The sequence below is a fragment of the Ascaphus truei genome, chromosome 4 (genome assembly GCF_040206685.1).
Source record: "Ascaphus truei isolate aAscTru1 chromosome 4, aAscTru1.hap1, whole genome shotgun sequence".
Lineage (NCBI taxonomy): Eukaryota > Metazoa > Chordata > Amphibia > Anura > Ascaphidae > Ascaphus > Ascaphus truei.
Genome location: NC_134486.1, coordinates 42,398,678 through 42,422,055, shown reverse-complemented (window position 1 = coordinate 42,422,055; position 23,378 = coordinate 42,398,678). Strand labels below are relative to the sequence as shown.

At 40.2% G+C, this 23,378-nt stretch overlaps 1 protein-coding gene across 3 annotated transcripts in view; it reads left to right on the top strand.

Annotated features, from left to right (window-relative positions):
- The window catches only part of CENPF (centromere protein F), a 48,247-nt gene that overhangs the window by 17,736 nt on the left and 7,133 nt on the right, over nt 1-23,378 (top strand). For 2 of the 3 annotated variants that reach the window (XM_075595624.1, XM_075595623.1), the window contains exons 10-16: nt 467-589; nt 10,278-10,413; nt 11,103-13,609; nt 14,048-16,327; nt 17,564-18,400; nt 19,056-19,208; nt 21,469-21,645. In XM_075595624.1, coding sequence (XP_075451739.1) covers nt 467-589; nt 10,278-10,413; nt 11,103-13,609; nt 14,048-16,327; nt 17,564-18,400; nt 19,056-19,208; nt 21,469-21,645 — 6,213 coding nt within the window. The remainder of the gene's footprint in view (nt 1-466; nt 590-10,277; nt 10,414-11,102; nt 13,610-14,047; nt 16,328-17,563; nt 18,401-19,055; nt 19,209-21,468; nt 21,646-23,378) is intronic. The other variant, XM_075595625.1, reaches the window with a different exon arrangement.

Here is a 23,378-nt window from a genome sequence, read left to right as displayed (position 1 = left end):
GATCAATGCAAAGTGCACCGGACTGGTCGAAAATGTTTATCTTATGCCATAGGGCTTATGACGGTGCAGTTATTAAAAGTTGTAAGACTGCCATGCATTTCATAAGAGTTGCAGCCCATGCTAAAATAATGGTGTATAATTACATTTGTGAGTAGAAGTATTCAAATAAAATCATTACAATATCTTAATTAAAAGAACATCTGTATACTTGGGTAAATCATTACAATTCGGATAAGAAGGGATGAGTTAAAGGCTGATACTGTGTGTGTGTGTATATATATATATATATATATATATATATATATATATATATATATATATATATATATATGTACACACATACCCACACAGACTAGTGAAATATGTGCACATAATATATGTATGTATGTGCTAGAACACCATGATGTTCAATCCATTTTTTAAATATGAATTGCTGCTTTTAATGTATTATTTTGTTTATCTTTAGGGGATTCAAGGAAAAAATCTTTTGGAAAGAGAAATCGATGAACTGAAGCAGAAATTGTGTCGAACAGAACAAGCTTTGCACACAAGCCAGGGTGTCGAAAATGATTTTAAGAGACTCTTGGAGGTATAAATAATGAAATGCATTTATATGCTGTGACGTATGGGGCTGTATGTATCAAAGTCAATATGTAGGCACAAAGTTCTTTTGTCGCTGAAATATACCTGCGCCAGGCAGTGTCTATTTATTAATGATGTGTGCCTTTTTTTCCAATATCTGTCTTTCTGCGACGATGTGATGGATGTGGGCAGCAAGTGTGCGGAGAGTCACATTTGTATATCTGTGTAGGCAGCTTGTGTTCTTGATGGTTTTTTTTTTTTTTTAAATATACCGCGCAGACCACCAGCTCGACATGCACCAAATTCTACTACAAAAATACACTTCATATATTTCGCTTTTCTGGTGGAAAACATTATCATTTCTTTACGCAAATATCAGCGCGCACCACTTTCTTAATACATAGACCCCAGGTTTCTGTGAAACTGCACTAAACTATTTTATACATACAATGTCATTTGATAACCTCCCTAGTAGGTGACTGCAGTAGTCTGTTTTGAGCAATATGGGGTTTTTTAAGCACAATTTAGTTTTGAAAGGTTTTTTTTTTTTTAATCTTATATTTTTTTAATTACATTTTTCACACATAAATGGGAAGTGGGAGGATACAAAAAATAAAAAAAGGGGGGGGGAGAAACAACCATTTTGTATAATTTCTTACAACAACAGTCACATTACATATCATACAACATTTGGTAAACACCATATTTTACATTCAGCACTCCCATATCCTCTCTCATTCCGGGAGCGCATCCCTATCCAGCATCCCAGGGCTCCCAGACCCTATCATACTTCCTAGTGGTATGATTCAGAAATGAGGGAAGTTTCTCCATTAATTGGACATCATTTACCCTTCTACTAACCTCTCTTCTGGAGGGTGGGAGTGTCTTTTTCCACGCCGCTGCTACATCGCATCTAGCCGCCGTTAGAATATGCAGAATCATTTTTTCTGTATAATGATTCACATCTTCAATAGGTTTAGCCAGAATAATTAGTATTGGATCTAGCGGGATTTTGATACCAGTCACATCTTTTATTAGTTTCAAAACTGTCCTCCAGAACGTCTGCATTACTGGGCAATACTACCAGATAGGAGATTACATATCTGTCCACAACCCCTCCAACATCTATCCGGAACATCAGCTTTAATCTTTTGGGGGTGTAATACCAATGTAGCAACATTTTATATATATATTCTCTTTTGTTACCGTACATAGTGGTTTTACCCGCATTCTTCCATATATCTTCCCAGTCCTCCCTTATTATTTCAGTCTGGAAATCTAGAGCCCACTGGTCCATATATTTATGGTTTGAGGTATCTTTTTGTAAGGGTTAGCCCCTGTTACAGAGATGATATCAAACTTCTTTGATATTTTTTTGTTCTTGGAAAATCCTCATCATAAACACCCTCACACACAAAGTGTCAGATGTGTATTTACCTAAACAGCTCAATTTGGGGCAGACCATACTTTCTCATCAATTCCTCGATGGACATTAGCTTGTCCTTTTTTTTTAAATAAATCTCCCTCCAGAATTCCTCTGTCTCCAAATTTCAAAACCCTGACCCTGAAAACCTTGGATAAACCCTGGATTATCAAACAGGGGCACGAGCCTAGAGGGGGTCTACATATCCTTTTACTTCTTTTTTGCCACCTGCCAAATTTTCAAAGTAAATCCAATTACTGTCAGCTCCGACTGTCCCCTGGGTCCCGTTCTAGACCTTGACCATAACAGAGAAGACCGTTCAACCGGGCTTTTTAGCGAGTTCTCCAGATCCACCCAGGCATATACTCCTCTCGGGGAATGTCAGTAAACCATTTGTTTCATATTGGGAGGCTATATAATATTTTAGAATATTTGGAACTGCCATACAACTTCCTTTATTGGCGTCCAACATAATTGATCTAGCTATTCTCGGTTGTTTGTGTTTCCAGATAAACTGCATAATTCAATTCTGAATTTCTTTTATATTTGAGTGCGGAATAGCACAAAAGTCTAGGGAGAATATTCATCTTAACTGCAGTTATACGCCCTATCCAGGAAATACAATGAGAATTCCATGCTTGTAGATCTTTTTTTCATTTTTGAGAATAGGTCAGGATAATTATTTTTATATAATAAATCTCTGGTAAAATAAATCCCTAAATATTTCAAATGGGTCTTTTTCCATTTATAGTCAAAGTGCCGTTTAAGCACCTCAACCTCATTTTCAGTTAACGTCAAATTTAAATCTTCTGATTTTCCCATTATACCCAGAGCTAACCAAACTCCCGAAGGGTGGACTGCAGATTCGGAAGAGATGTCAGTGGGTTAGATATAGTAAGAATAATATAATTTGCAAACAGCGATATTTTGTAGCACACATCTTTTATTTTAATCTCTTGTATATTTGGGGAGGCTCTGATAGTGGCCGCGAGAGGCTCGAATGTCAGAGCAAAAAGCAAGGGAGAAAGGGGGCACCCCTGCCTAGTCCCGGTTTTTTATTGTTATTAGGTTCCCCATCCCACCTGGAATTTTCAAAGTGGCTGTTGGCGACTGATAGAGAGCGCGAACTCCCTGTAGAAAAAATTCGGAAAAACCAAATGCCTCTAATGTTTTATCGAGGATGTCCCACCTTATTCTATCAAACGCTTTCTCCGCATCTAGGCTCAGCAGCATGGCTTTCAATTTAGACTTGCATGCCTGGTCAGTAACATTAATCATTTTTCTTGTGTTGTCTGTCGCCTGGCGCTCGCTCACAAATCCCACCTGATCATAGTGAATTAGTCTTGGGAGTATTGGGTTCCACCTGTTTGGTTAATATTTTGCTGTAGATTTTCAGATCTGTGTTACGCAGTGAGATTGGCCTGTAGCTACCACAACATAAAGGGTCCTTTCCCTCTTTAGGGATCACCACTATATTGGCCTTCGTCACCTGTGGAGTGATTTGTTTTCCGCTGAGAAAGTCATTAAATAGGTCCAAGAGACAAGGCCCTAAGATTCCTATAACATTTTTATAGTACAAATTTGAAATACCATATGGGCCCGGCGCCTTCGATAGTTTCAAAGAGCCAACCGCTCTCTCCAGTTCTACCCGAGTTATTTTTGCGTGTAAAATATTATGATCTTCCTCCGTCTATTTTGGGAGGGCACAATCACTCTGATAATCCTCAATCTGGGTCAAGGCCGGAACTTTTGCATTCAGGGTTGAATCATCTAGATCGTAAAGTTCCGTATAGAATTTAGCGAATTCCTCTGCGATATTTGAGTAAGTCACTCCTCCACTTTTTTGTATCTTAATAGTGGGAACTGAGGCCCTCGCCCTGATCCCTCTAAGTTTGTTTGCTAACAGACGATCTGCCTTATCTCTCTTGTTATAATACGTCTGCTTGGTCCACTTAAGGGCCTTCTCTACATCCTCCAATTGTAACCTCTTGAGTTCCTCCCTTGCCTGGTTCAAAATTGTATACACTCTCCTCAACGGATTTGTTTTATGTGAGCTTTCTAACTTTATAATTTTTTTCGTTAAATATTTTTTGTTTTCCATTTGTATTCTCTTTCTGTATCATGCTATTGAAGTAAGCTGTCCTCTTATCGTGGCTTTATGTGCTTCCCATAGAATCGCTATTGATTCTACAGACACAATTTTAGACCGAAAATAATTTTTAAGTGAGTCACCAACTTGTGTGCTAATCTCCGGATAATTTAGTAAAGAATCATTCATCCTCCAATGATTGGAATCTTAGCGAATGGTGGGTCACCGGGGCATGGTCCGAGTACGTGATAGGCCTCATAGCTGAGTGGACCAATACTTCCAGGATTTTTGGAGATACAAAAATATTATCGATTCTAGAATACAAATCGTGTGGGGGCGAATAAAAAGAATAATCTCTCTGCACTTTATGCGAGAAACGCCAGTGTGGGGGCGAATAAAAAGAATAATCTCTCTGCACTTTATGCGAGAAACGCCAGGCGTCCAACAGTCCAAATTCTTTGATTAGCAATCTAAATTTCTTTGCTACACTGTATGTCATTGCAGAGTGTGAATGCCCTGGATGTGTGGACTTGTCCACATCCGGGTCCGGTACCATATTAAAATCGCCTCTTAAAATATATAACTGTTCTCGGTTATCCCCCATTGACCCCAATGTTTCCATTAAAAAATCAATTTGTCGCTCGTTAGGCGGTTATATATTTACTAGTGTAATATGTAGACCTGAGAGAAGACTATGGACCATAAGTGATCCTTGGTCTCTCTTGACCTCTAGTGTCTGAAACGTGATTTCCTGTTTTATCAAGATCGCAACCCCCCTTTTCTTAGGCCAAAGCAACCAATGAGAGGTGAGTGGAGCAGGGGGAGGGATGTGGACGGGGGAGAGACTGCCTGGCAGCGGGGTGGGTGAGTTTATTCACTGGGGGGGTTGGGGTGAGTACCGCCTCCTGCCCGTCTCGCAAACGCGCTCACTGCCTCGCCGGTCAGGCCAGGCAAAAGCTCCTGCTTGCGCTGGCCAGGCACAGCGTGAGCGCGCCTCAGCATGAGAGGCAGGAGTATGGACGCGGCCTTACTGGTGAAAGACGAGTAAAATGCTTTTGGGTATGTCCTGCTAAAGGTGTTTGGGGGTTCCTGGGTATCGAAGTGTGTCTCTTACAGAAAGACAATCATAGAAATAAATGGCACACCACTGTTAATAAAGACATGCAGGTATAATTCTGCTTCTGGTGCTTACCTCCCAATGGTCCCGGCGTCTCAAGGCTGGACCTGATAATGGCACAAAAATGAAGGAAAGGAGGAGCACACAGGAGACTTGATTTGAGTTTTGAAAAACTTCAATAAGGTGTTCACAACATCAGAGCTTTAGTACAGATAACGTTTCAGGACTAATGTGTCCCTTCCTCAGACCCAGGGTCTCCTGTGTGCTCCTCCTTTCCTTCATTTTTGTTTTCTTACAGAAAGACAATATCTGCTTTCAGTTTTCTGAAATTTTTTAGGGCCAATCTATGTTTGCCATTACTATTTAGACCCTTAACATTCAGGAACACTAATTTCAATGGGACTTGGCTAGCCATTCCCGATGACATATCTCTCTCATGTGAATGTTGTGCTCGAAACAGTTTAATGGTTGTGGGGTACAGATGGGGAAGAAAAAAAAAAGGCGGGTACTCTCCCACTTTGGGAACTTGGGGAAAAACAAAAACAATAAAAACTAAATTGTAAGATAAAATGAGAGTAACCAGCCACTCATCCCAGTTTTGCGGCCAGACCCTACTTAGTCTGGCCTGGTGGGCATATGGCCCTACTCGGGGCGCCCTGGCGTTGGGCATGCAGGTCTCCCTCCCGCACCCCGCCCCTTGTCACTCTCAGCCTCCTGTTCGAACCAACGCCGTAACATTGTCAGAATATAGAAACTTAGCAAATACAACAATTCCTTTTTATTGTGCACAACATAAACATATATAGCTTTTCCTACTATGATTCCACTATAGATGTTTAGAATCTAATTAATTTCAGAGTTTGCACTTGTCCTTCAATGGAGCACATCGTTCGTTGTGTCTGTAACCTGGGTGCAATGTGGTGTCCAACCCCCCAAAAAGCTCTGTCTTTTCATACTCCTAAGGCCAAGGCCCTCTCACCCACCACCCGTGTCCCTAGTCCGCTCATTCTCCAGATTCATCGACGTATCATCCGACAGATCAGGACCCAGGCCGCGAGCGGCAGATCTCAGGTCACAGGTAGAACCATCCCTATAGTAAAATATAAAAAACATAAAATGGGAAAGTAGAGAAAAAAGAGAACGACGGCTAGAATTCCAATGTATATTTCTTTGGGTCACATGTTGCCTGACCATCGGCGAGGATACCGCTTCGGACTCAGAGAAGCCCAGCGGGGCCTCTCCAGAGACACAGCCTGTCTTAATTCTTTCATTTCTGGGCCGTCGATCCCTCGTTCAATCGGTCATCCTCTGTATTCTCCCCACGAGCTCCTCGTTGCCAGTCTGATCTATCTTTGGGGGCCAGGTTTAAAGCTGATAGAAAAAGAGCAGATTCGTCGGGATAACGGAGCAAGATCTGTTTGCCCTCTTGATTGACCACAAGACGGGAAGGCTCAAATCTCGGTGAGCTCTGTCCATCATAAGCTCAGTGTCTTGTAGTTGGGGATCTATTGCCAGGAAGAGCCTTTTAAGATATGGCTGCACGGCTTCCGCAGACACTGACTCAGGGATATGGCGGATTAGTATGTTCTGCCTCCCCTCTCTATTCTCAAGATCATCCATACTGTCTTGCATAGCTCTCATCTCTTCGCTGAGACGCAGGACCTCATTATCCGTATTTACCTGGTTTTGTAAGGCGACATCCATTTTATTTTCCAGCTCTGTGGTTCTCTTAGCCAGTGAAGAAATCTCTGCCTTAAATTCTGCTACAGCTCTGTCCAGAGTTGACTGGAAAGACACTTACATTTCCCTAAGCATACACTGCAGATCCTGCTTAGTGATCTCTGTGTCTTCCTCTGCAGCGACTCTCTCTCAGCAGCAGCAGCAGCTCTCACCTCTGATTCTTTTCCTGCAGTGGCCCTGAGTTTCTCAGCGTTCCTCGTCTCTCCAGGGCATCTCCTTCTGATGCAGCAGCCTGCTTCTTTGGGGCTGGGGCTGTGCGCTCAGATCAGCGCCATCTTTGTTTTTTTTCCCTTTATCATCCGTCGCTGACTGAACCCGGCCAAAACGGGGAGATCCGGTGTCCCCGGCTTCCCGTCCTTCCTGTGGGACATCTGCGCTGTTGTCCCCCGCCTGCTGCTGCGGTCTGTGGCTCGGGATATGGTACCGATCTGGGGTAATATTACATTATAGTGTCTGAGTGCACGGAGCTACATCAGCAGATGTACATCCGCGATGATGTCACGCACGCACCCCTAGCTTTGATAGTTTACATAAGCTTTGTCGCATTGTATCAAACTCGAGTGAATTGAAAGTTTCTGTGTCTCTCTCTCTGCTTTTGGGTACAGAAAAGAGACCACATTGGTTGTGCAGGTTTTTGTGACTGGTAAACTTTTATTTTGCTGCTCACAAAGGGTGGCTGAAGTGTGGTCTAGTTTATAAATATACAGTGATCTCTTCAGATAGTGATGCACAGTAATGAATAACTTTAAAACCTTTGATTCCATAACGTGTGACATCAACTAATTGGCTGTACTAAATTGAGTGTTTAGATAAAATATTTGTCTGTTGTAAAAAATTAAAAAAATTGCAGGTTAGCTCCTGTCCTTGTTTGGTGAATTTGTACATAGTTGCTTTTTGTAGACCATTAAACATTTAACAGACATGATCTGAGTTGGTTCCTAGGTCCACTTAATTAAAATTCATCCTAAGCATGCTTGAAGCTGTGGCTTTGGTTGGATATAGAATCAAATTAATTTGAATGTACCATTCAAGATACTTTGAATATACGGATGGGGGTAATTGTTATTTTATATGGCATCTTTGAAGACCCTTTCCTGTGTATTTGCCAACAAGTTTTCAATGTCTTCCTCCTTCACCCTTTATTTTTTATATGTATGACATTTGCATTGGTGTCCATCTGCCACCACCAGTGACTCTGAAAATTGAAGGCTTGTTTCCAGGGATGTCTTGCCAGTGCCATCTGTTATGCATGGCTACAATACCTTTGCTTTATTTTTTATTTTCAACATTAAAAAAATAATAATAATCCAAACCTGTATTCAATAGGATGTTTTCATACCTCCTTTCCGAATACAGTACCATTTCTTGCAAAGGCATTGATAAGTTAAATATTATATTTTATTTAGAATTGTAATGTATTCTCTCCCCTGTGATGTCAAGATTGCACTGCGCATAACAGCTGGAGTTTGATGATCCTCAAGTGGGGGAAATGGTTTATGTATGTAGTTTGTATACTTTGTTGCCAGTATATCAGTGGCTCATTCTGCTTCCAAGTTAATCACAAATTTATGTTTAATTTTATCTTTTTCACAATGATCACTCAACTAAAAAAAAAAAAAAAATACAGATGAGCTTACTTGTGATTACTTGGTGGTAAAAAAAAGTTATAGTTCTTTGTTTTCACACAATAACAAACCTGAGTATACCAAGGGAACGGTATGCTCAACTGCAGTATACAGTATATCTCAATATAACACCATGTACATTTAGAAGATTCTCAACGCATTTTGGAGTAAGTGTGTAGCTTGTTTGCACATTATTTTTCACAATGAAGCCTAACAAGGCATTGCATAATTTACATAGACAGAAGTCACGTTTGGAAGAGCGACACAGTACATCTTGAATGCTGTTTTGAATGTTTTATAAAGGAGTACACAAAGTATATTTGAATTAAGTTTTTCTCGGGTAATGAGACTTTCTGCTGGTTATCCTGTAGTAGTGCTAACATAAGTCTTAAAAATAAGGTTCCTAACTTTGTCAGGATAGCTATCAAGTACTTGTCAGTTGCTGGGGAAGATGGTTAACCGATTTTCCCAATGAATGTGGGGGGGGAGAGTGGAAGGCTGACTGTGGTTAATGGACGGTCTATTTATTATCACTGAGATTATTTAGTTCAGTACTGTCATACAGTAAGGCATTTCAACACCACAAATATGCATTACACTGGTGCTATAATAATATCACTGGTTCAAACATTGTTTCTAAAAAATCTTATTTAAAGGAGCAGGTTCGTTTAACATAGAGAGGATGCCGGGGGTCTCCCGAGTTGATCCTCGTTTATTTCAGCTTTAGAGGCCCCCTGCTTCCGGAGATAGCACGGAACCTGCTGCTGTTCCTGTCCCCTCAAGGGGAAAGAAAATGGAGGCTGAAATCTCCCGTGCCACATCGGCCAATAGGAAGCTACAACGTCATCTGTCGCTGCTTCCTTGGTCTGCGTGACGTGTTGGGTTTTTAAACCTCCATGAAGTACCAGTAGCACCTTCCGACGGAAGTATCTCAGGAAGCAGGGGGTTCCCGGAGCTGAAATTAATGCGGTTCAGCTCTCGAGACCCCCTGCTTCCCACATATATTAAAAAGGGGAGGGGCATGGTTTTTAATGGTAAAACTATGCGTGCGTGTGTATGTATAGAGCAGGAGATCTTAAATGGGCAATCCATGCAGTATCCTATATGTTTTTTATATTTAAATCCGTTTCTTTTTTAAAATTGAACTCAGAATGCCATTTTTTATGTTTTAATATAATGAGCATCATTTGCTTTCTATACAGCTTTAGCCCACCTCCCCAGCAGTGCAAGATCTTTGCAACACTTTCCTCTTTGTGATCAATTGTTGCCAATATTCCAAGCAGTTTGAGCTACAAACTGTAACAATGGGTAACGTTACCTTAGTAATATAAGAATACATTGTAGCTGCTGAGTTACACTAACTGAAGGATTGACTGAAACTGAAAGGCAGCCATTTAGTGAACCCTGCAAAGCAGGATCTTTGCTGATCGATCACGGGAGAACGAATCGATCAGCTGATTAGCTAATTTGTTTTCAATAAAGGCTGCAAATATTAAAACAAAACAAAATATATATATATATTTTTTTTTTTAAGTGCTGCTTAGATTGCCTCTTTAAAAAGTGATATGTAATTATTTAACTCAACAAAACACATGCGGATAATAACAGTGAAGCTGTTTACAAACTGGGTTAATAAAACTGCTGCAAATGTCTCTGTATTTATTACAAATATTAATGGGATTATGTTTTTTTTTTTTTTAGGAAACAAAGACTGAACAAAATGCCATCAAATGCCGGTATGATCAGAAATCAAAAGAAGCTCTTCAGTTGGAGGAAGAGTTTAAAACTGCAAACCAAACGTTAAAGCAAAACCAGCTATTTACAGAGGAAATCAAAAGTAAATGACTTTTCAATGTCCATTCTGTCCTCCATATAACAGTTTTGATGTGGTTTGTACTGTTATTTTACAACTGTGTCTGCAAATATTAGATTGAAGTATGTACTAGCTTGTTTTGAAATAGGAACTGAACATGTACCGCTTCATAAATGTCAGTACTATGTTAATTAACATAATATAAAACATTTCAGAATCAATATTCCTCTAATGCCAGTAGATGTTGACTTTAAGTGAGTCATCTGCAGTAATGACAAAAGTGGGAACACACAACTTTACCATGGTTATGATTTACAATTGGTATCTCTCATAAAGGTGCAGTTCCACTTACAAACACATATTGGAGTTGCAATAAAGTGCAGAACGCTGCCATGTAATTCTTTGTATTTTGGGGGATTTGTTTTTATAGTTCCAAGATCTGTTCCATGCTTTTCTAATTTAGAGCAGAATTCCAGAAAAAAAACAATCAGTACAACTCTAGATATAGGTTTGGGACTTATGCTGAGCTGAGGAAAGAACGATGCATCCATTCAAAGTTGCAGTGATCAGGCCGGTATTGAAATGTAATTCACCATCACTTCAGAAATCAATCAATATGGTAATTCTAGAAAACACTATATTTGCCTCCTGAAAATGTACTATTTTTCTTCTGAAAAGAAGACTTAAACTGTTTTATTTTCTATCATCTTTAGATAAGAAAATAATTCTAGAAGCGGAATTACAATCTGCGCTTGAGAAACTACAAGGACAAGATTCTCATGGGTTTCAGAGTCTGCAAGCAACAGTGTCTAATTTGGAAAAAGAAAGACATTTGGCTCAAGAATTGCTAAAGAAGGGCGAGCGGGATATTGAAGAAACAAAGAATGCTTTGTGTAAATTGGTAGAAGAATCAGAAGCTTTAAAAAATCAGTTTGATCTTAAAGAAAAAGAATGCAATGAATTGATCAATGTAAACGTTTCACTTTCTAACTGGAAAAATGAACACGAGAAAGCGATCAGTTTGGTTCGGAGCGAAAACGAGGACTTGTCCAAGAAAATCAGCGACACTGAAAAATTACTTAGCGCTCAGCAATACCAGATACAGTTACTGGAAAACGACAAGAAAAACTTACACATGCAGATTGAAACCTTACAAAACATTGTAGATGTTAAGACTGCTGATCTAGACGCTCAGAAAGTAGCATATGACGAATGCCAACGGAAACTGGAAGCTGCAGACCACCAATGCAAGCAGGAAAGGAAAAACTCAGTATTGCAAATAGCAGATCTTCATGGACAACTTGAAGAACACAAATCTGCTGGACACCAGACGCGTGTTTTGGAGCAGGCGTTGCAGAAAGAAAAACAGCTTAACTCTGAATTCCAAATCCAGTCCGTAGAACTTCTGAAAATCAAAGAGGACGTACAAAAACGTCTGAATGAAGTCGAAGAAATGCACGGGCGCTTTGTGGCAGACTCTAGAAGCCACGTTGAAAGCTTGCTGAACGATATTTCGTCTAAACAGAATTATGTTGATTCAGTGGCGTCTATCATTCAGGAGAAAGAAGAAGAAATTAGTACATTATCGGAAAAATTAGGACTTAAGGACACAGACATGCAATGTGCCTATAAAAGTAACGAGGTACTTAAAGATAAAGTGCAAGAGCTGAATCTGCTCTCTGAGTCATGGAGTGTAGAGAGGGAAACAATGGCTACACTAATTAGTTCTAATAAAAAAGATATTGAAAGGTTGATTGAGGAAAATAAAAGAATCGATGAACTTAACAATGCCCTGAATTATGAGAAAATGCGATTACTGAAAACAAACACGGACTTTATAAGTCACATTATACACGAGAGACAGCAAACCATCTCTGAACTATCCGAAGGAAATACAGATGAGCATCCAGTATTGCTTGATGAATGCAATGGTAATGCAAAGGAGTTTGAAAATCTAAAACAGGACATTATTGATTTGAAAGAAAAACAGTGTAACATGCAAAATGAAAAAGAACATTTACTTAAGGCAAATGAAGAACTGACCACAGTGGTCCATGAACTCAAGCACAACGAGTTATCTCTTAAGAAAATCACAGAAGAATTAGCAATTTGTTTGAAGGATAAAGAGAGCTCTTTGAATAAAGTTCAGGTTCAACTTGAAATGCTTCAGATGGATTTTGATGATAAAGAAGTTTGTATGGATAGTATCAGTGAACATGTCAATGAACTAGAAGATGCATTAAAAGATGCCCAAAAAACTGTTGTAGAAAGCAGTAGAGGGAAAGATTTGGTACAAGAAGAACTAAATACCCTTAAAAGTCAACAGAAAACCCCCGGTTCCACAGTCACCGTATTAGAAAAGGAACAGTCATTTGATTTGGATCTAATAGAAATGACTGAAGAATGTGCTCCTAATAACTTTTTAGTAGACAGTGATGGTAATAGGCTTGTTGGAATGAATGATGAGAACACTTGCATTCAAATGAAGATTGTTCAACCAAGCAATAACCAAGATTCAATAATTATAGAACATTCTAATGCTATAAGTAATCTTGATCATGAAACTCCTGCAGGACATAACAGACTTTCATTTCAACACAATTGTGGAGATATGGAGAACATTGTAGAACTTCAGTCTATTATTAAGACTCTTAAAGACGAAAATAGTGTGTTGTTGAATAAATTAAAGGAGATTACTTCAAAACCTGCGACAGACAGTACAAAATATACGACTGACATTACAGAACAAAATAGTGAATTGCAGTACCAGGATAAATGTGTCCTTGATAAAGTTGCAGAAACAGCCCATGATCAGCATACTAGTCCTTCAGCTGTGAAGTATTCTACCCACCAAACAGACAATGAAACAAATGATGATAGACAATCCATTACTGGTGAACTGGTTGCAGAGGTACATTTCAGAAAATCACTTGAAGAGCGATTGCAAATGTTTACCGATATGAAAAATGAAGATGTATGTGAATTAAAAGAGCTGATTATATTATGCCAAACAGAATTAAACAGCCTACGAAAACAGCATTCATCTGAAATTGCCAAGTGGCAACAAAAGTTGAGAGACCAAGCCATGGAATTGGAAACAAAATTAGCTGTTGAGAAGCAACAGACTGAATATTTGTCCCTTGAACTTGAGACGGCGAGACTTGAACTGCAAAGCCTTGACTTAAGTTCACGCTCATTACTTTCTGCTGACTGTGAAGATGTAAGTACTGTACCTTGTAAAATGTGTTGTAACATAAAACTAGAGGGAAGTTTGTTTATAAAAGGTTCTTGTGATTTGAAAGTTAAGAAGTGATATAGAAGTGTAGTATATAAAATACTAACTTATTTGTACATTTTAGTAATATATTAATGGAATATTCTTGTGTATAGCTGACCACATACTGTATGCATCACCATACATAGAAGTACCTGTCCTCTACAGTTCATTGTCTAATTTAGTGCCTAAGGCAAAGGGAGATTTAGTGACATGACAAGGTTCAGAAGTGGGTGGCACTAGGATTTCAAACCAGTGTCATTATTAGGAGTACACTTTTTCCCATATGTAATTTGTTTTATCACAATTAAACAATGTTCAATAGCTTATAGTAAAAGGTTGTTTTTTTGTTTTTTAATATTTTCTTTTTTTCCTCCCCCACAGTTAACAAAAACCTTTGAAAACACGAACCAGAGCATATGCTCAGCTTTGCCCATAGGAAAATTATCTCTTCAGAACGCTGAACCTTTAATACAATATTTAAATGATGGTCAACGAAGTCCAGAATCTACAAATACTTCTGAAGTGGAAAAGCATGTAAACACTATTTTGACTGTCAGTCTGGAGACCTTAACTGGACAAAAGGAACGTACAAACACACCAAAAGAAAGTGGGGAATGTTCACTTGCCTCTACAGAGGACAAGTATTCAAATATTAACACCACAGAGCCTCTTTTGGATCGCTTGGAAATTGAAACCATTGCAAATCTCAACTTGCAGGTTCATCAGACCTCCACTGAAACTCTGAAGCTCCTTCAACATGCGGAGGAAGGAGATAAAAACATTCAGAATTTAATTCTGGAAATAAAAGATCTAAATGAACGGATTGGGATGCAGCAGTCTGAACTTAATGGAAACGAGAAAGCAAATACAGAACTCCAAAATAACGTGAAAGAACTTGAAAATGACAAGTTACATTTAATTGGAAAAATAGAGTTGATTTCTCTTGAGAAACTGCAGTTGTCCTGTAGAATTGGAGACCTTGAAAAGGAACACGATAACCTATCTAACAGAATGGAAATGCTCAACGTGCAGCTATCTGAAATGTCAGGAATACGGGAGGGTTTGCAACTATCTAATGGAGAATGGAATGAAAAGTATCTGGAAACGGAAAATGAGTTAAGAAGAACTAAATCTGAGAAAGGAAACATTGAGAGTCATGCTTTATCACTGGAAGCTGATTTAGATACTCTTCAAACCAAATACCAACATTTACAAGATGAAAATAAAAACAACCTAAAATATGTTGCTGTTTTAGAAGAACGTCTCAATGTTATTCTGGCAGAGAAAAGTCTAATAAATCAGGAACTTGATAGATTAGCAGAAGAAAAAGAAGAGCTTGAGCAAATGTTTCAACATCTGAAAGAAAAGGAGAAGGATCTTGAATCAAATAAAGTTAATTCCAGAGAACTTTTAAAGATACTGGAAGCAGAAATACGTGCATTAAAAGTAGAGCTCCAGGCTGCAAAATCTGTCACCGAACAGTTGTCTGCAGACAAAGATAACCTAAGATATCTACAACAATCTGAAATGAACACAAATCTACAAATAGAAGAGCTGCAAAACCAGATCCGACAAATTAAAGAGGAAAATCAGCTTTTGTTCAAAGAGTCTGAAGATTTGCAGACTAAATTGAATGCAGCATACAGTGAAAAAGATCTGCTCTCCAGGTCTCTAGAATGCTGCCAGTTTGAAAAACATGAAATGACTGGAAGACTGAGCTCTACACAGGAAGAGGTTGCTCTGATGCGTACTGGCATAGAAAAACTCAAGATACGAATAGAATCTGATGAAAAGAAAAAGCACCATCTGATTGGAAAACTAAAAGAGAGTGAACGGAAAGCCGATTGTCTTAAAGACAAGGTTGAGAATCTTGAACGAGAACTCCTCATGTCAGAGGAAAATCTGGAAGGTATGATCCTTGAGACAGAGGCTGCTAAAGAGGATTCGGAAAAGCTCAAATCACAGAAGGAAACTTTGGAAATGGACTTGAAAACTTTCAGAAGGAAGGCGGTGGATCTAGAACAGGAACTTGAGAAGAGCTGTGAGAAGATGTTGGGGTTGGAAGCAACAATCGTGTCCATTACAAACACACTGGAAAATAGTGATATGAAGAAGAATGAAATCAAAGAGGAAGCTGACAAAGAAGTTATATTGCTTCAGACTCAACTGAATGATTTACATGAGCAAAAATTACTTTCTGATAAGAATTATGAAGCTGCCTCTGCAAAACAAGTTGATCTAATAGCTTTAATGGATCAAAATAAAACACAGTTGTTGCAGCAATTAGAGGAAGCACAAGTTAACTGTAGAGATCTAGAAGTGTCCTTTGAGAAACTTGCTTTGGATCTAGAGGAAGGCAAAATGAAACTGGATGAAAAAGCTCAGTGCATTCTTCTTTTAGAAAGCAAACTTAAAGATGCAGAGAACTGGGAAAATAAATACTCTGTAGAACAGTCACGTTTTGAAATAGAGAGTGAGAGCTTAAAGAAGGAAAAAGAGGTTTTACAGATCATGTTGGACAAATTAGAAACAAAGTTGCAGACCATTTCTATCACCAATGAGTCATTCCAAGTGACCATCACTGATCTGAAAAGATCTCACATGGATCTTGAAACACAGCTGGAGTCTTCTGTTGCTGAAAAAATTGCGATTTTGCAAAAGGTAAAACAGTGTTTGCCAATAAAATCTGTAGTACATGTGTATAAACTTAAAGCATTGTTTTTCAACAGGGGTTCCTCGGGCACCCCTAAAGGCTTCTTTGCAATTTTCAGGTCATTTGAAAATTGGACCAAATATAGAAGAATTTAGAATGCATCTGATCTCAGATGCACTATTACAGAGGGTTAGGGTTCCTTACAATGCATCTGATATCAGACGCGCTATTCGGGTTGGGATTACACAGAATTTTACAATATAATTTTAGGGTTCTGTAACAGGGACTTATCCCTGTTTAAATAAAGCAGCCTCAGAGCCCTGAGAAGCCAGCAGAGTGATAGTTAATTACAGCCAATCAATTAACTAGTCTCCACCTAGACTGAGAGCTCTGTAAAAAGCCTCATGTGAGACACAGGAGATATTCCTCAGCTCACATTTAGGCTGACATAAGGAGAAGGAGGACTGCAGAGATTTTCCTCAGCACACAAGGTACTGCCATTAGGAAAGAGGTCTTGAGTACACTACTGTGTATTGAAAATAAGACAGAAGGGGACCAGACCTCTTTTCCTGGACACAGAGGACACAGGAACCTGCCAGAGGCTGAACCCTCAAACACACAAAGACACCTGGACACCACTGACCTGAAGGGTCACCTGCTTTAAGGTAACGCTGAGACTTTGGGGGTGGTATGCTGGTAAGGGGCTTTTCCCCCCAGTCTTACAGATGGGGAATGGGGGGAGTGAGTTATCCCTTACACAGGGATAGGTGTTTGTTTGTTTTATGTATATTGTTGTTTAAAGGAATAGGTAATAAAGCCTTATGTTAATTTCACCCTAAACGATCTCCATTAGCATACCTCTGCACACATCTCTTACAGGTTCCTTAACCAAAAAAAGAGGTTGTTAACCACTGAACTGAAGGGACATACTAGTGATTTTTAAGGAGGCACCTTGTGTTAAAGAAGTCTAATGAAAGACTATGATGATGATACATTCACAGTCAATTGATTAGTTCTACTACAGTTTGTGTACATAAGGTTTTAGCTTGTGTGTTTTTTGTTTCCTCTTGAAGGGGATAGGGGTGGGGGGGGCTAATGTTTCAGCTGTACACTTCCATGCAGTTTTAACAGCTTTGTAACAAATGCACCTAACATTAATTTCTGGGCGCTTTTACATTTTTGTTTTTTTGTGCTGCATGCATATTGATCACTAACGTTTTAATGTTCCATCTGTTAAATTTCAGGTAGATGAACGGAAAGCCGATTGTCTTAAAGACAAGATTGAGAATCTTGAACGAGAACTCCTCACGTCAGAGGAAAATCTTGAAGGTATGATCCTTGAGACAGAGGCTGCTAAAGAGGATTCAGAAAAGCTCAAATCGCAGAAGGAGACTTTGGAAATAGACTTGAGAACTTTCAGAAAGAAGGCGGTGAATCTTGAAAAGGAACTTGAGAAGAGCCATGAGAAGATGTTGGAGTTGGAAGCAACAATTGTGTCCATTACAAACACACTGGAAAATAGTGAAATGATGAAGAATGAAATCAAAGAGGAAGCTGACAAAGTCGTTTTATTGCTTCAGACCCAACTGAATGATTTACATGAGCAAAAAGTACTTTCTGATAAGAATTATGAAGCTGCCTCTGCAAAACAAGTTGATCTAGTAGCTTTAATTGATCAAAATAAAACACAGTTGTTGCAGCAATTAGAGGAAGCACAAGTTAACTGTAGAGATCTAGAAGTGTCCTTTGAGAAACTTGCTTTGGATCTAGAGGCATGCAAAATGAAACTGGATGAAAAAGCTCAGTGCATTCTTCTTCTAGAAAGCAAACTTAAAGATGCAGAGAACTGGGAAAATAAATACTCCGTAGAACTGTCAAGTTTTGAAATAGAGAGAGAGAGCTTAAAGAAGGAAAAAGAGGTTTTACAGATCATGTTGGACAAATTAGAAACAAAGGTGCAGACCATTTCTATCACCAATGAGTCATTCCAAGTGACCATCACTGATCTGAAAAGATCTCACAAGGATCTTGAAACACAGCTGGAGTCTTCTGCTACTGAAAAAAATGCGATTTTGCAAAAGGTAAAACAGTGTTTGCCAATCAAATCTGTGGTACATGTGTATAAACTTAAAGCATTGTTTTTTCACAGGGGTTCCCCGGGCACCCCTAAAGGCTTCTCTGCAGTTTTCAGGTCATTTGTAAATTGGACCAAATGCAGTAGAATTTACAATGCATCTGATCTCAGACGCGCTATTAGAGAGGGTTGGGGTTCCTTACAATGCATCTGATCTCAGACGCGCTATTAGAGAGGGTTGGGGTTCCACAGAATTAAAAAATATAATTATAAGGGTCCTTAACCAAAAAAGGCTGTAAACCACTGAACTAGAGGAACATATTAGTGAAACTAGTGATTTTTAAGAAGGCACATTATGTTAAAGAAGTCAAATTAAAGTAGATTATGATACTTTCGCAGTCAATTTATTAGCTCTATTACAGTTTGTGTACATAAAGTTTTAGGTTGTGTGTTTTTGTTTCCTCTTAAAGGGGGAAAGCAAGGGGGGGGGGGGGGAGGAGGATTGCTAAAGTTTCAGCCATACACTTCCATGCAGTTTTAACCGCTTTATAACAAGTGTATCCAATATTATTTTCTGGGCACTTTTACATTTTTGTTTTTTTTTTGTTCTGCTTGCATGCCGATCACTAATGTTTTAATGTTCCATCTGTGTTAAAATTCAGGTAGGTGAATTAACAGAAAATAGTACTAGCTTGCAGCGCAAACTACTCGATGCTGATCTTCAAATCAAAACCATTGAGCAAGAGATCACTTTGGAAAGGGAGTCATTTGATGGGCAAATGCAGACAGTTAAGCAACAGAATGAAGGCCAAAATGTAAGGTTTCCTTTTTGTTTATTTATTTTTTGATATGAATATTAAATATTTTTCCAGTTTACTTTGATTAAATTGTATTGGTGATCTGCGAACATAGGGGTCCTAGCTCTGTAAGTCAGGGCTGGAAAACTCCCGGGTGCTTAAAGCTTCCCCTCTAGCGCCCGTGCTGTGCGCAGTGATAACAGACTTGTCCATCACAGCTGCCACCGACAACCTCTCTCCCCAGCCACATATTAAAGCCAAATGTGTTGGAGCTGGCAGCGGCATTGATTGACAGGTCAAGTAAGTGCCACGCAGCTCAGTGATGGGAAATCAGGAGGCAGATGCAGCACGAGAGCCCTGGGAGGCGCTCCTCATCGTCTTAATGCACAGTGGCATGGGGAGGAGTGCGTGTGTGTGTGTGTGTGTGTGTGTCACAGACACACTCGCACAGACACATGCTTTGGAGCCAGCTGTTTTTTTTAGGTGCAGGGGAGGGGAGGCTACCCCTCTCCTATTGACAGGTCTGTGTGACACACATACAGAGTTACATAGAACTGTCAAAGGGAAGGGGGTACCCCACCGCCTCCCCTACCAAAACGTGGGCTCCTAAAAATTGAGTGAGTGGAACGATACTAATGCTTCATACGTGAGACTTTTCTTTAATCTTTATTAAAATATGTTTTTGGTTTTAGAGATGTAGTCTAAGACATTGTTTAGAATATAAATCATTCTTTTGTTTAAGGCTTTGCACTCCCTTTCCCCATGTTAACTTTGAGCCCTGACCTCTTACTTTCCCCTGCTCTACCCTTGTTTGTCTCCTTTCTTTCATGCTGGCCTCTACTAATTTTGAGGCTGCCCCACAACTCTTGAACTCCCTTATCAGTGCTATCTAAGGCCCAAATCCACAAAACTCTGAAGTCTGTGACATTAACCTAAATGAATGTCATATTAAGAGTAATGCTGCATCCACAAGCGAGAATAACATTAAGTCATGTTTTCTTCTGTAAAGAGAAGTGTGTTGAACAGCCGTTAATGATAATGAGATGCATATGCGGTGTTCCCATAACAGCACATATCCACTAAAGCCCGTTAAGGTTAAGGCAGGGACTTCGTTATGTTAGGTCATACCTAAGCTTGGCTTTATTTATATCTAGTTGCTAAGGGGTTGGGCAGCTTCCTCCATCCTGATTTGTTGCACTAATCAGCTGCAGCCAATCAGGAGGAGGTGTGTGGAACCTAACTGGGGGCGTGATCAAATAGAGCAGAATAGAGCTGGGAGCAGAGGGAGTTGACAATTGCTGTCTGTCCAGTTTTTTCTGTGACTGTCCTGTGTGAGATTTTGTCCTGTGTGAGATTGTTATTCTTGTGCGTGACTGCCGTCCCCTGTGGGTGCGTGAGTGACTGCCGTCCCCTGTGCGTGCGTGAGTGACTGCCGTCCCCTGTGCGTGCGTGAGTGACTGCCGTCCCCTGTGCGTGCGTGAGTGACTGCCGTCCCCTGTGCGTGCGTGAGTGACTGCCGTCCCCTGTGCGTGCGTGAGTGACTACCGTCCCCTGTGCGTGCGTGAGTGACTGCCGTCCCCTGTGCGTGCGTGAGTGACTGCCGTCCCATGTGCGTGCGTGAGTGACTGCCGTCCCCTGTGCGTGCGTGAGTGACTGCCGTCCCCTGTGCGTGCGTGAGTGACTGCCGTCCCCTGTGCGTGCGTGAGTGACTGCCGTCCCCTGTGCGTGCGTGAGTGACTGCCGTCCCCTGTGCGTGTCTGCGTGTGTGTTAGTTACGGTCTCTCCTCTTGTGTGACTGTGTGTAAGTGTTTGCACTATTCTAGGGGTGCCTCAGCAATTGATCATTATGTGTCGAGACAGACATGGATGAGAACTACTGCTCTAGGTGATCCACCAATACATTTATTGCTACTATTGCTATATCACTTTCAGTTGAAGCAGGAATACCTCTCTCCAAGTGTTCGCTTTATTCCTGTATTATCATTGCATTATTTTGATGACTGTATGGATATTCTGTTAAGCACTTGGTACCCAGTTCGCACACACTGCCGTGTTTTAAATGGTTGACCACATTGTCTTTTTTTTTTTTTAATAATTTCTATGAAAAGTCTGTGATGCCTTTAGCTAGATAATTAGCTGGAATGTGTCTCCATTCACAATACTGCTACTTTATGAAATTCAGACATATTCTTGTACTGCTGAAATGGTACAATGTCCGGAAATGTAAAAATAAAATCACTCTAGTGTCCTTTATAAGATGATGTTATACTCTTTGTAGGCTCTGCTCCTTGCTGCAACATCAGAAAATGCTGGAATGAAAGAGACTATTACAAAACTTCAGATAGAATTAAATATGAAGGCTCAGAAAAGCAAAGAAGACCTGGCAGAATATCAGAGCAGGCATCTTCACACCGAATCAAATCATCAGGCTCTGCTGGGTGAACTAATGGAACAGGTGACAGTGGCAAAGTTTAGATCACTCCTTAACCCGATAAACAGTTAATTATTTTTATTTTCCAGTAGTTGCACAGGAGTACCAAGCTATACAGGGTTCAGAAGAAAGGGGGAGGAGAGGAGGTATGTGGGGGGCTATGTAGAAAGGCAAAAGGGGTGCAATTCTGGAGCATAAGAACGGTGCCAGATGTATCAAAAAAAAAATCCATTGAAAGTTATTTCATGATTTTTAAAGATCTGTAGCGACTATTTTTTTTGCGTATATAAAACTAAAATAGATGGGAATGTTTACCATTGTTAATATGAGTCGGTCTGCAGGTTCCCTGTTAAGCCCTTCTCTTCCAGAGAGGACAGCAGAGCATTGTGTTGTCGGTCTTTCTAATAGTGGATGAGTTGTAGGTTTCTTTAGTCTAGACAAGCGAATGCCAAACTTGAGCAATGAGCTTAGGGCTTCTCGACTCCAATCCTCAAGACCCCCAAATAGGTCAGGTTTTCAGGATATCCCCGGTTCAGCCTTGAGAAAGCACGCCCAGCGAAACGTACGTCGGCATGTAACGTCATTACGTCAGAGGGGCGGGGTTAGTGCTCGTGATCGGAGCGCGACCGCTTCTGCTTGCTCTCTGCTTGGAGCTATGTGCGTGCATTAGCATGTTGAACTGGTTTTAAACTACAGAAGCAACCACCGGTTTGTACTCTAATCACCCAGCACTAGCAAGTTGGTGCACTGCTATTAAGCGTTACCACTGGGGCTGCTGTATCACTACCGGATACCATGTCTATCATCTGCGGGATATTCAGTTTAAGCAGGCACTACTTGTGCACTGTTGTTCTAGTTCTTCACCTGCCCGTTATTGACCAAAGTGATTTCGGGCTAACCAAGTGTTTGACTACCCTTACATCGAGATATGCCGGTCAGCTGATTCATCCAGCTCACTCCCGTGAGTGCGCACTTCAGCTACAACCTAGATACCATGTGTGTTAAAATGATGCACATACAATAGGCTATCAGGTTACATAGAGATTTTGGAACAGTCATATCTAGACTGCTCCTTAATCCAGACCGCTATCTGTGTATTCAGGCTTACAATGACACTCACACTGTTTGTTTTGGTCACACTGTTTGACCCACTGTATCACTCTCTAGCCACACTATCCTACGGGCAGACTTACCATCAGGGTTATGCTTGTGTGAGAGAGCCAATACAAGCATTAGCTGTACTTAGCGCTTCTACCAGTGGCTAGGCCCTCTTCACCTCCGATTGCAGACAGGTGACACACCTGCATCCTGTATCATTTACAGGAGGGCAGCACGTTTGTTACGCTCAGTATCCGGCTGATTTTAATATTTCACTGCTTTTTTGGCTCATTATTGAGTCTCACTTCATTGGAAACCTTAGCATTCTATTTATTTTATTTGAGTACACCTCCAATTAAAGTTTTTTTAATCCCTTTCACTCCTCACTACATTTTACGTTACACTCCCATCTCCACTGTTGTATCTGTGACTATATAGTGTATGAGTGCTCTCGATTGGGGTTCTGTTCTCTTCGTGTTCTCTATCCCTGCTTCAGCACAGGTGGCTCAGTCTTAATTGAGCCCCCTGTGCTGAAGCTGGGCTGTCCTGAAAACTGACCTATTTGGGGGTCTTGAGTACTGGAGTTGAGAACCCCTGCTTTAAGGAATGAAGATATGGTGCCAGAAAGTTTAATGGATACTTGTTTTACTGGGTGTATA